This window comes from Guyanagaster necrorhizus (genome assembly GCF_019112545.1).
Source record: "Guyanagaster necrorhizus MCA 3950 unplaced genomic scaffold BT62scaffold_10, whole genome shotgun sequence".
Classification (NCBI taxonomy): domain Eukaryota; kingdom Fungi; phylum Basidiomycota; class Agaricomycetes; order Agaricales; family Physalacriaceae; genus Guyanagaster; species Guyanagaster necrorhizus.
In genome coordinates, this window is record NW_025064889.1 from 1,052,239 (window position 1) to 1,074,080 (window position 21,842).

The window sequence follows — 21,842 nt, forward strand, 5'->3', positions numbered from 1 at the left end:
ATTGGGTTATTACTTAACGTTCTCCGAAACACGCGCGTGATGCATGGTAGTAACTCATTCTTCCCCGGATCCTCTTCAACTGTAGAACAACGCCATTCTTCAAGCCGGTAGTACCGCCAGCACACATAATTTTCTAGTAGAAATCTCAGAGGAAGGAAAGTCATTCGTGCGTACTTGTTCCAGAAAGAGCTTGAGATATCTGATCCATCAGATTCGGACAAACCGCGTGAAGGTTACAGATCGGGCCTTTCTGCCGGGAATGTATAGCCGTGATTGGAGTGGGCCAGCGTAACTGACAAGGTCTTGTTCTCCAGGTTCCCCATTCCGTTTTGAAGAGATGTTGTTCTTAGAACAATTGTAGAGCTCCAAACGTCGGCGTGAAGGAGGGAATATAATTTTCCATTGATGACCCTGTAGAATAGATCCCTACGCATATGAATCAACACGTTAATTGCTTGTTTCACGCTGGCACCTCCCGCAAAAGCTCTCGCGCTAAACCTCCGGCAGTTAAAACGCCCTGTTCTTCTTCGCTTAAACCTTCAGTTATCATCATAGATCTAGACTTCGTAAGTATAAGAAGCACGACGTAGAAGGAATGACCTTACTCCAGTCTGGATATGTAATTTCCATCCATTTCAATGTTCAGGTCTGGACCAATATACCTATACGTTGAATAATGAACGATCAGTACAAGTTATCTCAGTTAAGACGCGGCGTACAACTTGTTCCTTAGGGCAAACTGCAAGAAACCCTTCCAATAAGGATCCTGCCCCATGAGCTGTGCATTGCCGATGACGATCAATAGCTCCTTTGCTCGCGTGATACTGACATTCATCCTGCACCCCTCGGTCTCGATCAAGCCGTAAGGGATACTCGCAGTTCTACTCACCTTTTCCTCTCATGGATAAGACCCAGGCCCTTCTCACTGTCCTCCGCTATAAATCTCGTCCTTGCTCGTACACAAGAGAGTATGATTACCCTCATCTCCCTTCCTTGATAATCCTGCGCCACGACGTCAGGACCTGACCAGTGCTGCGGTATTCTTCCGTACCTCGACACATCCAACGTCAACTTTACCTAATCCTTCCTTCCGCAGTCTCTCCCGCAACTTCCAAACCTGTTCGCGCCAAGGGGCCATCACTCCTATATGCCTCAGAGCAATAGGTGGTACCGACATAGCCCCTTCGGCCAACAGACCTTTGATGGTACTCACCACGAGGTCTATCTCGCCTGTGTTATACCAAGTCTCTCGCTATTCGTCCGTGAATAAGAAATAAATGAATAAACAGAATTAACGCACCTCGTCGATACACTCTTCCAAACTCGTGCTTCCAATGAACGTCAGCGGGATCTTGACATTCGGAAGCCCGGACCACACTACGACACCGTTTCCGTGTGCACATGGCTCCAATGTGTCATTGTAGAACAACGCAGATGGGGGCATCAGGATCGCCGAATGGCTTCGGTAATTCTAAGATCATCTCGGTTTAACCTGGTCTGACAGTACAAGGCTGCGAGACAAACGACAGACCTTGACAAGATTGACAAATGGTCTATGAACCGAGGATTGTTCATTTGTATACAATGGGCGTTCAAACAGACGTTCGAGGAGCGAGATGTCGAGATTGTTCGAGCGGCAATGATCAGAGAATATAATTGGGCCCACTTCATGAAACAATGTCTGTTAATATATTGTCCGTCGAAAAATAAGGGAGCACACACGTTGATTCGGGTCTCCACATAGCACCAACTGAGGAGTCATGCTAGCATCTGACGGCGTCTGGTCTTCTGGACAGGAGAATGGAAGAACGACCGATATCGGAACCAGTAGTTCAGGCTCAGACCCTTGTGCAGCCTGAAGAAAAAATCTGATCCCCAGCAATGAACATAAGGGAAAAAAATGCACCTCGTCAATCAGGAGATGACTCCAGTGTGGTTTAATCGAACGGGCGCGAGTAGGGTGTATGACATTGACAATGGAATGCTCCAACTCTCCCAGCACACTGTTCGTGCAGCGGGCGCCGGTTAAAATTCCAGCGTCTAAACACGAAGTCACCACAACTTTGCAGCGCATGAGGATCTTGAGGGATGGTATCGAAAACTTATCATTTTCTACGTCTTTGAGAAAAAAGTTAGGAGTGGTTAGATGACGGGACGAGCGAGGGAAACATACAGCAAAATTGTCGGATGGAATCAGGGACTTCAGCAAAGGTTCGATTTTGATCATTGAGACGGAAGAGTTCGTCAGGTTTGAGCACTTTGCCGAGTCGTTCTGCAAGGGTATCGGTAGCAGGGTTCGACGGAGCGCAAACGAGAACGTGGGCGTCAGGTTGGACACGAAGAATTTGATGGACTATTTCTACTACGGTTCTAAGATAAGGAAGATATAAATAACCAATAAAATTGAATGGGTGGGAAAACTCGCCTAGTTTTACCGGTACCAGGAGGTCCCCTAATGAGAAATGGGACCGGGGATTGATATGAAGAGACAAGCAAGGCTGCGAGCTAATCAGATAATGCCATTAGCCAGTCAAATGAGTTATAATGATCATAGATACCCGCTGTTCACTATTCAAACCTTTATCGATCCAGTTTTCTTTCAGCGGCGATGTAGTGGCCCTCGTCCGAGGTGACTTATTAATATGTTCAACCTCGGGAAATAGCCACTGATGAAAAAATAAACGAGTTTTGTTATTATTTGAGTTCAGCGCTTCGGCCATGATATTAGTCGCCACATTCATCCTAATGAATGGGCGCGCACTGGGCATGAAAGAGACATTGAATGACAGATCGAACGAGTCATCCGGGGTGAAAACAGGAAAACCATCTTCGATGGCACGGCCAAAAACCGGCGGGATATAAACCTGCATGTGATACTTCAATCCAGGGCAAAAGAAATCTACGACGTTGGATGAGCATGTCAAAGTCGTCTGGGACCAAGACACGTACGAACGAACCCTTCTCTCTTTCGAAGGGTGAGAACGCGGGCCTCAAAGGCCCGCCCAGTACCCCTCTTCTTCTTAACGAGGACCTGCCTCAGATAAATCAAGTCACCTACTTCAAGATGAGGATGGTTTTCACGTATGCCGGAAACCACCAAAGAAAATTGGGACTCCTTCCAATCTATGACGCGCACGCCCATTTTCCATAGCACGATCTGTTCTTTATCAGCAGTGACCTGGTCAAGCTCCCATGCCAGGAGAGTGTTCCAATGCTCGCGATATCTCTCAACAGTAAGTCCTTGCAATTGCAGGGTAGGCTCGGGAGGGGCAAAGGACAGGAGATCAGGGTGATATGCATCGTTGAGTGTATCAATCATATAGTTTGGACAAATTTCGCGACAGTAAGAGGGGGAAGGGAATATTGGTAATGGGGGGAGGGCTTCGAAGTGATGCGGCTGCTGTTGAATGTCTCGAAGATATTGAGGTACAAAGACGTCCGCCTACGAAATTTCATAAGCCTACCATTCCCGCTCAAAGATAAAAGACACACATATTTGTCAAGAGGTAAAGACTTCACATCTGATGACGACGTGGTAGGTGAGGTCATTCCGTGTTCCTCAAGGGTCTGCTTAATCTTAGCGCCTCGTTCTTGCTCGCGTTTCCGCCTCGTCCGATGTCTTCTAGATTCAGGTGGCTGTTTGATAGAAACACCAGAAGTGGTAGCCTCCGTCGTTCGGAGGATTCCGCCGAGAAGATCTTGAGGTGAGCTATGTCCTGGTAAAGGTGCCAGTCGTCCCTTCCAGTAGACATCGACAAGGCTAGGGTCCTGGGCAGCTACTGGAGACGAAGGTAGGGCACTAGGATTCAAAGGCAAGACACCAGAAGGGGCCATCCATCCATTTATATAGTTGGTATGTCCGTTTCGAAAGTAAGTTGGCGGATGCACTGGTAGTTGGGCGAAAGGAAAATGATAACCATCGGAGAAGAAAGGTGAAGGCATCTTTTGTAGAGGTGCTTCACAAGGTTATAAAAGGTGTTTTAGAGCATATATACAGAGAAATTGACTTGCAAGAACAGCGACTGGGGAGCCTGCAAGTCAAAGTTCAAGATAACAGGCCCACGTGGTAACCTCGTTGTCGATCAAGTACAACAAGCGCCCACAATAATCACTTTAGACGCCTCTTAGAGGGATAGAACACTGAATTGCTTGCAGCGATATGTGATAAAGGACAAATGCTTAGAACGCTGTCAACGACACGCATCAAAGGGGATAGGAAATAAGACTTTATATGTCACGGAGCATCAGGATACAGACGTACAAATAGTGAGTGAAACTGAGATGAGATGTATGCTACGATGAAGACACAGTGAAAACAAAAAGAAAAAAAGACACAAATAAAGCGAGGATGAGCAATACGCTAATCACTTACTGCCAGTACCGACCCTGGCCCTGATAGTAGAAGCTCGCATCGTTCTGACCTTGCTGGGGGTACAAATGCCCTTGAGGCCCGCCCTGCTGATGATGGGCGCTCTGTTGAGGCCCACCAACGCCAGCACTGACACCTCCGCCAAACCTGACACCACCGTAGAACCCTTGACCCTGTGGACCGCCCTGTCCAGCCTGTCCCTGTCCTTGTCCCTGCTGCTGTCCTTGTTGTTGCTGCTGGACGCCACCTCGGGCAGAACCGACACCGACATCCTTAGGAGCATATGGCTTATATGCGTTCTCGGGGGATCCTGCTCCACGGGCAGATGCCCCTCCAGCACCGCTTCCCATAAATCCTTGTCCGGCACCACCGCCGTACAGTTGCTTTCCATAGTCGCCGCCGAGACTGTGCTGCTGATGCGAATAGTCATCGTAGCCCGCAGTTTGCTGGTACAGAGTCTGTCCATATGGATTGCTCTGGGGCTGCACGCCGACATTACCACCAGGACCAGGCTGCTTCGTCACAGGACTCGGAGCGGAACCGGGACCTGGAGGTTGGTACATTGTCGGGTATTTGACAAAGGGCTGAGGGACGCCATACGCATTATTGTATGGAGTGCCATAGTACTGATTCTGGGTGTAAGGGTTGAAGTAGTATGGGACGGGGGGTGGAGGGTAAGGACCTTGATTCTGAGGCTGGCCAGAGCCCTGTGAAGATGGGTGTTGCTGCGATGTCTGAGCATTGGAAGGCGGCAGTCCGCCTGCCGTCGATGAAGGTTGCTGCTGAGTGCCCGGCAAGCTTTTGATATCTTCATGGCTGCCCAAGACGTTACGGCCTCCGAAGCCAGTCTGTTGGTAACTGTCATAGAAACCCTTGACAGAGAATTAGAACTGTGGAAATATGAACGAAAGACATAGACTTACTCTCTGACTATCGGCATAACCGTAGTCACCTCCTCCAAAGCCTCCAAGGTGAGAAGCTTGTTGGTGTTGGGCTTGACCGACAAGGCCGAAGGAGCCGTAGTTATCCTGAGTTTGTTGGGCTGGGGGAGTGGGTGCATGGAAGTATGGTGTTGACGCGTCGGTCTGCCTGAAGTAGGCAGAGTGCGCCGCAGCAGATGACGGCTGCGGTTGTGGTGGTGACTGGTTTTGCTGAGGCTCGAGGTGGGTCGGAAGACCATGCTGCGAGTATTGGTGAAGCGATTGCTGTTGCAGCTGCTGAGGCAGATGAGATTGGGGGGGTTGTTGGTGTAGAAGGGGCTGGGATTGAGGGGGTACTTGCGGCGCTTGAGTTACAGTGCTCTGATGAGGTTGCGTGTATGGCTGAAGAGGAGATGTAGCTACATGAGGTGCCGCCGCTTGGGTTGGAACAGTAGGCTGGGAAACGGACGTCGGAAGGGCGGTGTGCGGGATAGTAACCTTAGGTGAGGAGGATTGGACAGGGAGGGCCAGCGATTGTTGTGGATAAAGACCGGACCCAAGGGAAGCAGATGTCGGCGGTGGTGCCGCAACGGCAGACGGTTCAGAGGAAATTGTAGGCTGTTGAGCTGGGGGGGTAGGTGGTGATGGAGGCTCAAGTGCTGGCTGTGTCTCGAGTTCAGGCCTACCAAGTGGTGAGCGACTAAGAATCCATATACCTGAATCAGAATACGTACGTAAGGGGATCGAACAAACTTTCTCCGCCAAGGCTCAAACTGCCGAATTGCATGCCAACCTTTTCGACACTGGAGCCGAACGAGCTTGGTAAGATAACAGGCTGATCACTTTTGTATTTAGCACTGCTACGATGTGTAACAGGCGCTGGTCGGACGGGGGTAGCTGCTGCTTTGGGAGGTATAGGTGAAGGTATGGGCTCTGGCTCTGGTACTTTTTCGATCACTGGCTCTGGCGCCTGAATCAGCGCAGGTTCATCGGCGGGAGCCGGGGTTTCCTGTTCGGTTTTTGTCTCAGCTGGTGGCCATGGTTCTGCGAGTTGCTTCACGGGCGGCTCATCATCCCAGGAAGGCGCCTGAACTGTTGTCGGTTCTTCCCATCCGAGATGCTGAGCATCTGGTTCAGGTTCAGGGACGGGAGGTGGAGGCAATGGGGGATTTGCCTGGATGGAAGGTGAGGGTGCCACAGGGGCAGGAGGAGCAGTCACAGGAGCTGGTGGTAGAGTCGACTTCTCTTGAGGCCTTGACAGCATAATAAAATTACTGTGGTTTATTCTAAAATAAAAGAAGACATACCGTGCGACTTGAGCCCATGAAAGTTTCGAAGTCGCGGGTATTTTAGAAGGTTTTGATGGGGCTGGACTGGGATTAACCGACGACACTGAGCCGTTGACGTCAGTATCACCGCCCCACGTCGACGTGGTGCTAGCGCCAGTCCAGGCTGAGCCAGGCGTAGAGACACCTGCAGAAACGCCGGACATATCAGATGAGTCGACCCATGCTGAAGGCGCGGCGTCGCTGGGTGCCGACGACGCGTCGTGTTGGTCGGTAGCCATCGAAGTCGAGGTCGCTGGCGAAGGTGAGCCATGATGAGTTACAGCAACATGACCATTAGTGGCGGCGCCTCCTCTGGGAGGACCACCGCGACCACGAGAGCCTCCGCCACGTCCAGGCAGACCACCTCGTCCTCCACGACCGCCCCTGCCCCCACGGAAATCACCCCTCGCAGAAACCGACTCTTTCGCTGCATGACTGGGAGCTGGAATTGGTTTCTTTTCCTTTTTCCGGGTGACTGAGCCCCACTGCTCTGCGTGGCCTGCACAACGGTAGCCTCGAGTATCAGCAAAAAGAAACAAAGAGAAACTGACAAGCAGCGCACCATCGCTAATCCTTGTAGCTGCTAATTGAACGTCTCCATTAACCTCGCTGAGGAGTGACTGTAGATCTGTGTGAAATATTAAGGACGCGAAAATGGTGAGAAATCGGGGCAATGACAGACCATCGTTTGACCAAGTTGGAAAAAGTTCTTGGAGTTGCCGAGCCTTTTCACGGAACTTGTTGTTTTCAGGCTGATCTGAGGGCGGCTGAGCGCGAATTGCAGACTTGTATTGCGACATCAGAGCAGGAAGACGGAGATGGTGACCTTTTGAAAATCGTCCTTCCCGTAACGGCGCACGGTGCGGAGATTGAAGCGTGGGAACCAGAGCTGCACAGCATTGAAACAGCCTGTCACTCGTTTAGCCGGTAGACATTACTACTCCGTACCCCCCTCAATAGCTCTCTGATTCCAACAATGAGTGGTGAAAATACCCTGACATCGTTGAATGCTCTTCTTCACTCGGCGCAAAAATGGGATTCTGCTGTTCCGATGGGTGCGAATTCTCAACAACCTTCTCGCGCTTAGCAGTCTGGAACTGATATCAGCTCAATGATCTTACTACTCTTTTTCCTACCTTCAACTGTAAAATCTGGCCCCTCATCATGCCGATGCTGTACTACTATGTGGTTGCTGTGTGTTATACACGTTCGTGCTGGAATATCTTCATGAAAACAAGTAATCATGTCTTGCGGTGAACTTGTGAATGCTGTGATGGACTCGGGGGACATCTCATCACGATATGCACCGTTCTTGTCAATTCGAATGTCTGACATTAGCATAGCCGTTGAGACCGTTGTCACTGTAACTCTTACCGTCAACCCGAGGATTCGCAATTGTCGCACAGACTCCCACAGAAACTTCTCCATCTTCTTCACCCTGGGGCGAGCATTGGACATGAAGAGAATAGCATCCCTTGAAATATGACCTTCAGGAGTTCAAGAATGGAGAAGCATCTGTAATTGATGTCTTCACTTTCATCTCATCCCTTATAGTAACAGAGGTCTGTCATCATATCCTCTGGCTGACAAAAGGGGCAGATGTTTTCTCGCCTTGAGAACATACCCTTAAAGTCTACGATTTGGAATGAACGTGACATCGCCTCCACCTTTTGATCGGCCATTGGTGGAGAAACAGATGTTCCTTGTCATTAGTTTTTGGCCCTTTCTCATGAGACTTTTGGGTACCAATCTCACCTTCATTGGGAAAGGTGCTTTCTCCAATGGGTGCAGCCAACTGATGATCATGAAGCGACACGATAAAACATGATAGAACGCACTGAAGTATACATATTCTTTCCCGCGTGACACCGGCCTAGTGCCGTGACGCTGAATCCTAGACCGTCTTTTCCCAAGGCAAAGATAGACACCCAAAAGAAGAGAGTTGTCGGTGTGCAAAGTTTTCAAGTTCACAGATGGGAATTGGTTTCAAGCCCAATCTGCAGTGGTCAAACATGGCAGATGGCCAGAGTAGCAGATATTGATTAACTTCAAGTACTGTCGAGTGAGGTGCCAAATGTTACATTGCTCAGATGGTTGTTCGTGTTTGGCTAATATTGATAACAGCAATGGTACATGATCCGATTGATCGACTACTGTTTATCCACTACCGCGAGTATCTATAAAGCCGACTCGCCAGGCTATGCTCACTCAGTCATGGCCAACTATGTCTTGCAACTTTTATTTGAGGAACAGGCAGGAAATACATCAAAACAAGAACGATTTGGTGGCTGGAACTGGCTAGAGTCTGAAGCTATTCACAAGCGATCCGAGTCGGACACTTGGTGAGTTATTCATTCAACATGTTTCAGAGCATAGTGTCTTTTGACTTGCAAGTTGGAGTGTAAAAATTCAATGAGACGGCATCGCAATATAATATCGGTCTTCTTTGGCTTCTCGTATCTGGTCCTTATTATATTATGCAGCCACTTTCTCCAAGTTGACAATCCGTATCCTAGCATTTGGTCATTCTATCGTCATCTTGGACTTTGATCGGGACTGCGGAGGCTAATATGCTGCTCGAAATTTCCAGAAAGCTCTGATACCGATGCTGCTACTTAGAACACCTCCCACTGGGCACGAGGACGAGATCGGATTGTGTCATGAAAATACCATTTCCGTTCCAAGGTTTGCCCTGGGCTCGTTGATGGCGTCCCCCAAGACCGCGGCCTCACACAATTCTTTTATCGGTGTGAATGCAGCGATTTTTAGGGATATCCATGTTAGGCAGGCGATTCTTCCTTCTGAGTCTGTCGCCTCGGTCGAAATCGTATTGCATTGTACCTGGTGCGTACTTCGCATATCAGTATTTACAAACCATTTTCTGATCCACCATCAAGTCCACTCTGTTGATAATTGAATCGCTGGACTTTGTTGCAGATTCAGATCCTCAATATATAACTTTGAGTAAAAAAAGCGCAAAGCGCCAATGCTCGGATTGCTATCGCTTCGTTGAGGAACTAGTCCTAATCGCAATCGTGATTTTATCCATTGGTCGCAAAGGCCAAAATCCTGATTCTCATTTCTGATTCTTTTCGAAGCATTGTCTTGTGTTCGACTATACTTATCGGCCGGGGTGAGATGGAATTCAAATCGGATATCTCGGGCCACATGACAAGGTACACTACAATACTTGGTATATCTTCCGCGTGTACTCACAGTCGTATTCCTAACTGCAAAGATAGTGGAAGCGTGTCGTAACTGTCCGGCTAAGAACGTGATGAGGTAAATCTTTCGCCATGGTTCCCGTGCTTCCAACATTACTGTGAAAGTGGTTCTCCCTGATCCGGGATCCTTACATATCGTGGCGCATCAGCATTATTATCACAAGGTCACATCTTTCATTGAATGTAATCTATATATATTTGCAGCGTACTGCATCCTACTGCTACAAAAGTAAACTGTCATCTCTGCCTTGGCCTGAATTGAGTTGAAAATACGAACACGTTGGTCGTTTTACATGTTGGATGAATTGGGTGAACACGGTATGGGATAGAAGCCGTTCCCCCGGTGTCTTTGGGACAGCAGAACTGTGGCGGAACAGGGTCGAAACCCATATTTGTCTCCCCCCGGCTGTCTACGTTACAGCTGGAAAGACGTCCCCGTGGTTTGAAGATGACGCAAAGCGTGGAGTGGACCCCGGACCATGCAAAGCACCGGCTAATTGACAAAAAGAAAATGTCAATGTGGCGTCCGGCTCCTACAGATGGAAAGTAGCGATTGACCAGTTGTAGGATAGATGAGTGCCAAAAGCTGACTGAGAACAGCGGAAATGACATGGCCTGCGGTGGGCTAGTAAGGCTAACGGGAATTTGGAGCATCTTTTACTGATGGAAGCAAAGCTAATGGTAACACGAATCAAGGTCGGTCCAGATGGTGTTCCTTTTCGTCGGTCCTATTCGTCAGCCTGTTCTGACAGGCCGTTTACGGAGAATTTACAGTGGGCCGTGTGAGAACAACAAACAACAGCTCATCCAAGACTCCAAGGATTTAGCGTCGGACGGAAAGCAAGAGCATTCTGACAGTGTCGCGAGACAACTTGAACAGAAATGAATTCTTTCAAGTGAGATTGAGTGCAAGATTTTGCATGTTCTTGATAGATAACCGTATTAATGTATGCAGCACATCAGCTGCCACAGATATATCAATGATCACGGAGGGAAGAGAAGAAACAACTTGGCAGTCGATGGAGAAAACCATGTGCCTTCATTTCTGAAAAGGGAGATCACGTGTGAACGCGGGGTACTACTTGACGGAGCCTTCGAGGACTGGCTGTCGTACAGTACCACCTTCTACTTGCCTGTTATTTCCTTTTCCTTGCCTTTCCATCATTTGCCGTTGCTGCATTCATCATGGCTACCTCGAAACTCCCGGTATTGCAGCTGCCGCATCCCTTGATATTATTACCGGCTTCTCGCTTCACCATGGCACTGTCCAAGGAGCAGGGAGAGGCCGTTCTGGCTCTGATTGAGCAGTCAGATGCCTTACCTGTCGTTTCCGCTGTTCCCATCACAAACACCCCTACCGCCTCTTCAGCTCCTGTTTTCTCAGAATGGGGTACAGCAACTCGCGTCCTCCGTCTCGTGCGTCCTCCAGCTAGGAATCCTCGCCAGCCTTATCTCGTTTCGCTCCATGGGCTCACACGGGTGCATTTGACAGCACCTTTTGCGGCCCCGACTTCCCTGGAGACCACTCTACCCATCCACGAAATCGAATACCCGCCCACCGAACGGATACCGTCCAGAGAGGTCGTTGACAAGTTCAAGCACAGTGCATTGAGGTTGCTCGACAGACTCGCCAATGATGCCGTACAATCCTCGCGAAAGGAGGGCTATCAAAAGATCGCCAGCATGCTTGACGACATCACTGATGCACGAGCTCCTTGGATGGCGGATGTTCTCATTGGAAGTATCAATGGAGAGTATGATGACAAGCTCGGTGCGTCTGTTATTCACCAATATCTCGATATTCAACTGATATCCTTCTCAGCCATTCTCAGCACCCCCGACTCCGAAACCAGGCTCTCACTGGCAACAGATATATTCATGAAGCAAGCTTCCATTTCAGAAGTCTCCAAAAAGATTGCTTCTGCCGTCGATGAGTCTCTATCTAAACAACAAAAAGAATTCTTCCTTCGTCAACAGCTCGCCGCTATTCAGCGTGAACTTCATTCTCTCACTTCCAATGGTCCTCGCAACAACAACTCCAATTCTTCCGAATCTTCGGGCTCCGAACTCGATGACGACGAGCAGCATGACGCCGATGATCTTGCCGACCTCAAGCGTAAGATTGAGGTTATGGATCATGGCTCAGAAGAACGCAAGATGGGCGTTCGGGAATGGAGGAGGTTGAAGAGGATTCCACAGGGCAGCGTAGAGAACGGAGTCATTCGAAACTACCTCGAGTGGCTGACATCCATCCCGTGGTCATCGCACTCAACAAGCACATCTCTCTTGAAGGACAAAGCCTTCCTCACAAACGCCCGGCAACAGCTCGACAGAGATCACTTTGGTCTGGAGAAGATCAAGCGGCGGTTAATCGAATATCTTGCTGTGGTGCGACTGAAGGAAATGAATGCTGACACCCAGATGATTTCAGGGGTGGATACGAAGCAAATGGATGGAGAGAAGGCTCTTGTTCCATATACAGCCAAACCCGTCCTTTCGCGCTCGCAGAATGTCAAAGGTCCAATATTACTCTTCGTAGGTCCTCCCGGTGTGGGGAAGACGTCGTTGGGCCAGTCCATTGCCAAAGCTCTGGATAGGCCTTTCCAAAGGATTTCGTTGGGCGGCGTTCGTGACGAGGCGGAGATCAGAGGTCACAGACGGACTTACGTTGCCAGTGGTCCTGGTCTTATCGTGCAAGCCATGCGCAAAGCGGGTCGGAAGGACTTTGTTCTGTTGCTGGACGAAATTGACAAGATTGGCCAGAGCAACTTCCATGGAGACCCTGGAGCGGCATTATTGGAGGTATTGGATCCCGAGCAGAATCACGCCTTCAATGTGAGTTATTCTGCTTCCATTATTGTGACAGCGTACTAACCGTTCGAACAGGACCATTACCTTAACGTTCCTGTCGACTTGAGCCAAATCTTGTTCGTTTGCACGAGTAATTCTCTTGACACAATCTCGGGTCCACTCTTAGATCGTTGCGAGATTATTCAGCTATCGGGTTACACGTACGACGAGAAGATGCATATCGCTCGAAGATTTTTGCTTCCCAAGCAGATTACTGCGAATGGCTTGAAGGAGGAGCTGGTCAGCATAACGGAACCGGCGCTGTTGCATATTGCGACGAGGTACACTCGGGAAGCAGGCGTGCGGAGTTTGGATAGGGCCATTGGAGCCGTCGTGAGACACAAAGCAGTGGAATGGGCTGAGCATCTCGACGAGGAGGTGCCCGATGGTGAGCAGAGGCTTCTCACAGATGGTTCTGAGGGAAAGTCTTATTCGCCTGTGGTCGAGGAGAGCGATCTGGAAAAGATGCTGGGTATTTCGCGGTGGGAGGGGGAAGAGAAGGAGAGAGAAGAAGCTAGGGGTATCGTATTTGGCCTGGTGGTTATGGGTCAGGGTGAAGGAGGCATCCTTCCCGTTGAGACCATCGCGGTACCCGGAACGGGTAGCTTGAAGAGGACGGGAAGCTTGGGTGATGTGAGATGTCTCATTGTTTTCATCGTCACTTTTATCATTGCTGACTGGGGTTTCAGGTTATCAAAGAGAGCAGTGAGATCGCCTTGAGCTGGGTTAAGACGCATGCGTATGACCTCGGGATTACGAACTCGCGTAGTCAGGATCCACTGAAGGGTCCGGATCCCATTGATATCCACCTTCACCTACCTGCAGGTGCACAAAAAAAGGACGGTCCTAGTGCTGGAGTTGCAATGACTTGTGCGTTTGTATCGCTGCTGACTGGGGCACTTGTTCCGTCGAATATCGCCATGACGGGAGAGGTATGGATGCTTCATATCGCACTCAGGATACAAAACACTTAAATTTGTCTGATACAGGTAACCCTCCGAGGACACGTTACGCCCGTGGGTGGAATCAAAGAGAAGGTGAGTTCATCGAGCGCTCTATCATTGGACGGCGATTGACAGCCTACTATTTGAAGGTCCTCGGCGCTCATCGCGCACACATTATCAAGGTGATCCTTCCTTGGGGTAATCGGAAGGACGTCGAACACGATGTCGCCCCGGAGATCAGAAACGAGATGGAGTTTATCTTTGTGAGGAACATTCGGGAGGCATTGGACGCTGCGTTTGGTCCGGCGACACTCAGCTGGAGGAGAGGAAGCGTGGTTATGGAAAGTCGATTGTAAGTGTTGTTGCTTGACACGGATTGGGACGCTTTCGTGTTTTGAAATTGTAAATGGGGCGTTGTAATATTAGGTGTATTTAAGAATCGGGACCATTCCCGTTCATATAAGCTTTGAATACTGCTGTTTATTTCCTTTATATTTCTATCGTCTGCGACACGAGCATGTATAATATCTCATCTCCGCATCTAAGAGGACGGAACATACATTTGTTTGACTTCACACAGCAGTTCCGAGACATAATGACTTGCTGACATTTAAAGGAGCATTTGGCGCCAAGCAAATAGAATTAATGCAAAAACTGGAGAAGTTGGGGAGAACAGAGATAAAGACGAGAGTGCATGACTAATCTTCGTGAGAAGGGAGTTGATCATCTGTACTACCGATATGACTGTTCTTTCAGACAGAAGCAAAAGATGATACGGAACGGCGAATCTGAGAGAAATGATTGCACCACTTATCCTTCCATCTTCGATGACCGGACCTAGCGCGACTACATTCTGCGTGAGTAGTCATCGTTTTTTGAGATAGATCCTCTTCAGCAAGACGAAGATTTTCATCTCTGCGAGTCAGAGACTCTTGTTCCAACCTGTGGGTAGTAGGTATATCTTCCCTTTCATGTCCTGTGTGATAATGTCCACTTCTGGGCATCTGGAGTCTTCTTGGCATCTATAGCGAACCAGATGTATTGCGTGTGGAATGGGAACAAAGGAGTTGCGAAATGCAGAGATTCTGCTAATTGCGCAAAGCTGCGACTCGTACGGCAAAAAAAGGAGAAGATGAGCTAGGTACACACGATGATAGCGATATGGTAGGATTGCTATGTAGAGGTAGTTAATGGGTGGTAGGCGTATATGAGCGAATTATACATAGCACCAACTGAACTATGAAGCTATCGCTAAGGCTTGCTATTGATGTTCCAAGTTAGGTCTACAGTACCCACACGATCGGGAAATTCTTCAATCTATAGCGAATGAGGGGGGTTCACAGGGTTCTAATCATTACAAGATACTCTAACTAATGCCTGCTTTTCGGCGGTGTCTGTACTTTTTGAGGAATGACTGGGATTTCCTCCAGAATTTTGGGATTTGCTCGGCTTGGTAGTGGAGGGAGACCAACAAGCGCACGGATAGGCGGAATTTGCAAAATAACCGTCTGGATAATGTGTACGAAAGAGAAAGCGAACATGGAGACAACAGTGCCCTGCAGAATGCATAAAGTCTGAGTATAGCTCAATGAAAAGGTGCGTTTTGCTTACCGCTGAGAGTTCGAAATGGGTTATGCCCCAGTATGAAAGAACTGGCGCAGCTGCTGCTAACATTTTCATCGTCTTAGCTTTAGGATCTTTAGGATCCTGCTCTCGAGAGGCAAGCTATAGCAAAACCGTCAGAAAGAAATAAGAAAACGCAAATTATGGCTCGTACCATGGTTTGAACGAGAACCATGGAAGCAAACGCGACGGACATTGAAGTTGGAGGCATCACCGTCAGATCCGTGACCCATGACACTCCGCTCTGCGTCAGTTGAGGTACAGGCAACTGGCACATCCCGTTCACCCCCAAGAACGCGCTAACCGAAACGAGCATCTGAGAGAAAATGCCAGAGAACGTTTTCCCTAAGCTGATGCCATGCTTTCTTTGCACGTCTCGCATCGCCAGGTAGATTTGCATCTGACGTTGACGGTCTCCACTGGCGGCGGCAAGCTGCATCTCGTCGCGGAGAGGCGCGACTTCCTTGGTCACAGCGGGCATTAGTGCAGTCTGCCTCATCGAGCCGATGGTGAAGGGTATAACGAATGTTCGCATTATAGCTGCTCCCGCGACAATTGTCCAGAACCATGGAAGACCGGTGGTGTAGTTTAGATATTCCAGGAAGGCCTGGTAAGCACCGGCGGGAGTATATGCTGCAAGGCCCATGGATGCCAGGTCACCGGGTTGTAGAGGAGCGATAACCGCAGTAGTGGTTTCTACGAGGTCGGAGGGAATTGTTTCCGGGAACGCAAAAATCTCCGAGGGTGTTGAAGGGAGAACCTCTGCCGCAGGAATGCTTGTATCAACTACATCAGTGGAAAGTGGTTCAGGTGGTTGCGACGTTGGAGTTTTCGATGAAAATGAGGGCCATAGGGAGAAATTCCGACTGACAGGGCTGAAGGTACGCGCTTGACGTTCGAATTTCAAGCTAGGTGACTGCATTGTGTTTAATTGGTATTATTGCAGTAGCATGAGGCTCACCTGTATCAAGGGTGGGAGAAGACGAGCATTCGGTATTCTATAGCCATTGAGTCAAAGGCGAAAGTACAAAATTGTGTCGGCGTACCTCTTGCTATACAGCCTAACGTTGACAGCACCACGAGTAAACCGAATCATAACGACGGGTATGTGCACACGTATTGGAAGTCTGGAAGAGGCGGTCTTCGTGTTTAACGACCAGCAAGGTTCCGGCCTACAGCAAGTGAGGAATCCGAGCTTTGAGGTCCGCACGGGAGTCGAAGGAAAATTTGGGTGAAAATTTGCTGCTGCCGACTGCAAGCACTGGACAGATGTAAAGGACTTTGGAAGATTATTAATTCAAAGAATACATAGGAAAAGAACAATAATCTACCTTGGATGTCCTTAGAGCACGTAAAACAAACAGCTGGCTCGAAGCAACTATGTGGTGGAGGATTCCGGCAACACCGATTTGGTACCTGTATGTGGCTGTGTTGATTTTCACGGAAAAAAGTCGTGTTACCTGTGGTCCTAGTATCGAGGCCCTATCGGTTCAAATCCAACGATCCGTATAAAGATAAGTCGTTCAATGGATGCAAAATCCAGAATGACTAATGTATATGTACGAGCATTTTTTCAGCCATTCACAAGCCTCGGATCTGTTCATCATGGTCCTTGACTTTCATGGAGGCCCAGCCCAAACTCAGATATATATTAGGCTGCATAGAAATAATCGACCTGGATGTTCCCCCCGTTCTGGAGGTGCATGAGTTTTTACCTTTCCGAGGAAGTCTTTCTCGCGTTATAATACGTCTTTTTTTGTTCAATAAGCTTCAATCACCTGAACTAATATTTATTACTCCAGTTCAGCTATATTACCTGTCTAGCATCAGCTTCCACAATTGTCCTCCTTCCGACTCTTTGTCGACTTGTGTAAGGGCAGTGGTCTAGGCTTCCGGTGAAATTCTAGGCTCCAATCGTATTCGTTTTGTGGGTCGTAACTATTTCTATTTAGCCCAGTAACTGGCAGTAACTAACATTTCATGGAGGATTCAGAAACGTTTGCCTAAACCTCCTCCTTCGCCGATAATATGTGTCAAGAAAATTAATTAAATAAACGTGGGCGACTCACATTGACATAAACTCGATAAAACGAAGATTCCAAGAAATTAAATAGTCTACTTAGTGAGCTTTGCGATCACGTGGTCCGAGAGAAAACGCGAGCCACTTCAGTATTTGGTAATGTTGACTGATTCAACACGGCCGTGGGCGCCATCACAGTGCTTGTTCCTGCAACCAACATCTCAATCCCCTCTGGGTTATCTGACCTATTGCCGTGCCTTTTCCACCCGCGATGTGGTCGAAAATCACCAATGCTCTCAAATATCGACCGTCGAACGATGATCAGAGTTCATCGTTCCACCAAAGTGATGTAATTTCGAGGGTGCTGGAGCAGCATCCCAACATGTCCGTTTTCCACGGAGAGGCGGAAACCTCTATTCCTGTGCCCAGTCCTCCAGCGTCACCCTCTAAGAATGGAAGGCGCTCTATATTCAGAAGGACGAACAAGGGAAAGGACGATGACTCCATAAGGGCGCCATCACCATCGCCACTGGCGCTTGGATTACCGAAGGTGAAGTCATCTCTTGATCTCATAAGCAATGGTGAGTGTTCGATTTCTTCTTCAGTTTGTGCTATATGAATGCCTTGATATAGAATCTCAACGCTCACTCAGTCGCGCCACAGTTGAACGTCCCGACATGGGGCACCATCCATCACAAGATCTCCTACGACCATCAATGGACGCTGGTCGATCTAGTCCCACTGCACTACCACGCTCTTCTTTGGATATCCTCAACAAACCTCAAAACGAATCTCTTCAGCCATCTCATAACGAAGATCCTAATGATCCCAGATACGGCTCTGTCCGTTCTATCTTGCGCGAACCAAATACCCCTGGTACAGGCCAGAACGTCCGCTTCTTCTCTCGTGACGCGTACAAAGTGATCAGCCCAGACCAATCCATGGACTCAGACTCCATGCCAATACAGCATCTCTCATCCCAGTCACAATCCCAGTCGCCACCCGACGTGATAAACCGCTTGCAGGAGCTCAGCTCTCGGCCAAACATCTTAGGCGCCATTCCCCGCTCCGTTTCTTCGTCCAAGGCCGGCCACCCTTCTCTAAGTGAAGTTTTCTCCCCTATAGGCGGGGTGAGCACTTCCATTTCGCCCTTATCACTGAAAGACAACGCGTCGGCTCCGCTTGCCTCTCCCTCTGCTCCGAATAACTCCAACATATTTGACGTCTCTCAGGACATCCAACTTTCCGATTTCGCGCCGCCTGGCCTTAGTTTTTCTATGGACGAACCATCGCTTGCCAAGGAAAGTGATACTCCTGCATCGGACGTTGCCAAGGGAGGTTTCCAAGGCAAAGCAATGACTTCTACACCCTTTGCTAATAAAGGCAAAGGCAAGGAACGAGCTGCCGAGGTCGAAGAAGAGAAAGAGAACGCTGCTCCTGTTGAAGTTGATGAAGCAGTGTTCCACGGTACAGAAAAGTCCCCCCGTCTACCTGCACCTTTCCATGACCGTAGCCAGTCTTTCAGTTTCGGACAAACGGTCTTCTTTTCTATGGATGATAAGTCCAAACGGTCCTCCAATGCATCCACCGCCCCGTCTGTCGTGTCTGACGATGTAAAGAATGCAATCCTTGCTAATGACTCGCCGCATTCTTCCAACAACAAAAGCCGAAGTCGAGCATTAAGCGACACTGTTTTCCAATCGCTAATGAAATCGACGTCCTCCGTCTCTTCCCACGTTTCTTCTAAAAACCGTCCAGAGGCAGACATCAACGATGAATCCTCTGCCGATCTCGTTGTGTACTCTGAGAAGGTACCTGAACCTGATCCCTTCAGTGCTGGTGCAAAGACGTATTATACCCCACAAACCAATATCCCGATTACTCCACCGCGCGGCGCTCCGAGTCATGTACGAACGGCCTCCAAAGAAGATAATGTCATTTTCTCTCTGCAAACGCAGCTTTCGCTGCAACAGGAGCTCTGCGGACAGTATGAGACAGACCTCTGCGCTCGCGACGAACTTGTGGACATCTTGGGAAAAAAGCTGGCGGAAGTTGAGAAGGAAGATACGAAACGCAAGGGCGTTTTACGAGCGTGGAAAAAGAAGGTCGCAGAGCTGGAAAAGACTTGCCGCTATCTGGAGGACGAGGTGGATAGTGCGAGGCAGGAGAGCTTCGAGAGAAGTATGCTTGATACCTGCAGTGAGGAAGCCTTGACGGCGCTCCAGAAGAGGATTGTTGATCTAGAGAGGGAGAAAGCGTCCTGGAGGCGCATGGAGGACATGTTCCGGGAGGAGGTTGCAACATTAGAAACTCTGGTGAAGGAAAGATCTGATGATGTCATGAGACTGAAGGAAGCGCTGTGGACTCAGGAAGAGGAAGAGAAGCGTTTCGAAAAGAGTCTCCGGCCCTTGCAGGAAGAGGTTGAACAGTTGGGCAACGTCAGCATCGTTTTCGATGATGAATTCAAGAAGCATATGATGGAGAAGGAGAAGGAGCAGGAAGGTGAGAAGGAGCAATGCACCTTGGCGCAGGCCGGGTGGGACCAGGAACGTCAGGAGCTTCACCTTGCGATTGAGGGGCTCGAGATAGAGAAGGCAGTGTTGAAGAGTGAGGCAGAGGCCTCCAGGAAGGACGCTAAGGATGATCAAGACGAACTATGCATGTTGAAATCTGAGCTCGAATCCCAGTGGTGCCTTTCGGAGGCTGCTACCGAGAAGATACAGACGCTTGAAACGGCGAAGGTGACCCTGGAGAGGCAATGTGGTGCCCTCCAAGTTGACATATCCGAGTTAAACGCTAAGATTGATCGGATGGAGGTCGACTATAACGATAGTGTCAATAAGCGCGCCGAAGTTGAGCAGCAAGTCTCAGAGCTTTGGGATCGTAATGCCGATCTCGAGAGGGAGCGAGATGAGGTACGCCTTCTGTTTCCGTCTTATGAAGTAAAGTCTTATCTGTGTATGTTAGCTTCATCAACGTCTAGAAGAAGAAGAGCATGCCGCAGATCTATCCCAGTGTCTCCATGAACGTGACGAGCATATCGCTGCCCTTGAGCAAGAGCATGATAGCGAAATAGCACGACTTGGAGATGAGCTACGTAAACGGGACGAAGAAGCGGCCGAGTACGGTCGTCGCAATACACAAAGACAAGCCGAGCTGGAGGAGCTGCATAGTCAGAAGATGAATATGCGCCAGGAGATGGTGCGTATGCAGGAACAACATACCAGGGCCCTTGAGGAGTCAGCGCGGCGTGAAAGCGAAAGTAAGGCGCGCACGGAGATTGTGTTGAAGGAAAAGGCGCAGGACGTTGGTGCCTTGAAGGATGAAGTCGAGCGGCTGGGAAGACATCTACAGGAGCTCCAGCAGGATAGCGCCAACAAGGACTTGAAGTTGACGCAGATGCACAAGGAGAGGGAGAAGGATCGCTCTGATGTTGATGGGTTGAATATGGCCCTGGATGCAAAACAGCAAGAATTGGAGCTGGTATGTCTTCCGATCTATTTCTTCTGACCCTCTGTTAATGCTGCTTTATAGATGAAACGCAAATTACAAGTGCAAGGTACAGCAGGCTCTACACCTGCTCGCCCAGCGGCGAATCAAGCGAACTCTCAGCGACGTCAATCGGCCTTGGTTACCCCTCGTTCACGTCCACCGTCTGTCATGTCAGATTCGGGGAGGGAAAGTGTTATGTCAATTTCCAGCCACACCAGTCGACCTTCGATGGAGAAAGTGGTACCTTCTGCTATCGCGAAGACTCCAATAGTCAGCAAGACTGCGGCCCTCATGAAAAGTGCGCGCATGAATAGCCTTAATACTCCAACGCCTGCGTCAAGCTCATCAATTAAAGCAGGACCCGCGATGTCTAAACCTTCACGTAACGTTGAAGGATCCATGGGCCCGCCTCCCGATAAACTCCGCCGATCACTTTCTGGTGCTCCAGGCAGACTCCCGTCCCTCTCTCGTTCTACCTCTGGTCGAGCTTCTCTGTCCACTTCTACGAGTTCTACTCCTCACCGACGGCCGTCTCTGACCTTGGAGAAAACCCTTGCAAAGGTCAAGGTTCCAACTACGGCGCCTGGTTCTGTTGCGTCGGTGTCCGAGGGAGAGGAAAAGGAAAACAAGTCGCAGGTACCGACGTTTTCCTAGGTGCTATCTCCCATATTTATTAAATTTATGTGTTGGGTGAACATTCTTGATATCTACATTATCCGTATGTCCTTGTTGTCGAAATGTACGTCTATATATCTTATCTCGCTATGATCGATTTCCGTCGTTGCATTTGAAACTTTCGAATCCTTCCTGACTATTTGTCCCTTTATATTGTCTACAACTGCAAAGAATATACAAGGGATGATGGTGCTAAGGGACGAGGAATCTGGCAGGGGGACCTCTAAGTGACCGAATCTTCTAACCGGTACGGTTGTCGCAGTCCTGAAGAACGGGTAGTGAAAACGTGCGAAAGGTGACAGTGGCTCTCAGTCCGGGAGGTTCTAACACACGTCACAGCCGGCTGCTGCAATGAAAGAATGCATCGCTGCTGTTTGTGATAATTGGCTCAAAGTGG

The 21,842-nt window shown here is 49.1% G+C and overlaps 5 protein-coding genes across 5 annotated transcripts; 2 read left to right on the forward strand and 3 right to left on the reverse strand.

The window, feature by feature from the left end:
* Positions 1-13: 13 nt before the first annotated feature.
* Positions 14-4,136, reverse strand: BT62DRAFT_1075407 (P-loop containing nucleoside triphosphate hydrolase protein; the record flags this gene model as incomplete). The annotated part of the gene is made up of 17 exons (XM_043179113.1): positions 3,493-4,136; positions 2,950-3,442; positions 2,559-2,899; positions 2,426-2,505; positions 2,174-2,370; positions 1,907-2,118; positions 1,723-1,855; positions 1,532-1,665; positions 1,301-1,471; positions 1,052-1,252; positions 890-1,002; positions 720-836; positions 606-662; positions 473-557; positions 224-411; positions 175-199; positions 14-133 (listed from the first exon to the last, which is right to left on the reverse strand). The coding sequence occupies exons 1-17, from the start codon at positions 3,940-3,942 to the stop codon at positions 14-16; spliced, it is 3,117 nt and encodes a 1,038-aa protein (XP_043040847.1). The 5' UTR covers positions 3,943-4,136.
* On the reverse strand, positions 4,119-7,558 carry BT62DRAFT_76704 (uncharacterized protein). The gene is made up of 7 exons (XM_043182208.1): positions 7,300-7,558; positions 7,180-7,245; positions 6,597-7,116; positions 6,024-6,542; positions 5,293-5,971; positions 4,262-5,241; positions 4,119-4,187 (listed from the first exon to the last, which is right to left on the reverse strand). The coding sequence occupies exons 1-6, from the start codon at positions 7,415-7,417 to the stop codon at positions 4,369-4,371; spliced, it is 2,775 nt and encodes a 924-aa protein (XP_043040848.1). The 5' UTR covers positions 7,418-7,558; the 3' UTR covers positions 4,119-4,187; positions 4,262-4,368.
* Positions 7,559-11,034: 3,476 nt separating this feature from the next.
* BT62DRAFT_931188 (ATP-dependent protease La) lies at positions 11,035-14,217 on the forward strand. The gene is made up of 6 exons (XM_043186081.1): positions 11,035-11,612; positions 11,664-12,676; positions 12,728-13,324; positions 13,381-13,623; positions 13,681-13,728; positions 13,785-14,217. The coding sequence occupies exons 1-6, from the start codon at positions 11,099-11,101 to the stop codon at positions 13,989-13,991; spliced, it is 2,622 nt and encodes an 873-aa protein (XP_043040849.1). The 5' UTR covers positions 11,035-11,098; the 3' UTR covers positions 13,992-14,217.
* Positions 14,218-14,886: 669 nt separating this feature from the next.
* On the reverse strand, positions 14,887-16,678 carry BT62DRAFT_993601 (uncharacterized protein; the record flags this gene model as incomplete). The annotated part of the gene is made up of 7 exons (XM_043190419.1): positions 16,590-16,678; positions 16,305-16,537; positions 16,220-16,256; positions 15,413-16,174; positions 15,247-15,360; positions 15,036-15,191; positions 14,887-14,952 (listed from the first exon to the last, which is right to left on the reverse strand). The coding sequence occupies exons 2-7, from the start codon at positions 16,352-16,354 to the stop codon at positions 14,887-14,889; spliced, it is 1,185 nt and encodes a 394-aa protein (XP_043040850.1). The 5' UTR covers positions 16,355-16,537; positions 16,590-16,678.
* A 782-nt stretch (positions 16,679-17,460) lies between these two features.
* On the forward strand, positions 17,461-21,638 carry BT62DRAFT_948399 (uncharacterized protein). The gene is made up of 4 exons (XM_043188066.1): positions 17,461-17,859; positions 17,912-20,193; positions 20,246-20,761; positions 20,813-21,638. The coding sequence occupies exons 1-4, from the start codon at positions 17,550-17,552 to the stop codon at positions 21,422-21,424; spliced, it is 3,720 nt and encodes a 1,239-aa protein (XP_043040851.1). The 5' UTR covers positions 17,461-17,549; the 3' UTR covers positions 21,425-21,638.
* The last annotated feature ends 204 nt before the right edge of the window (positions 21,639-21,842 follow it).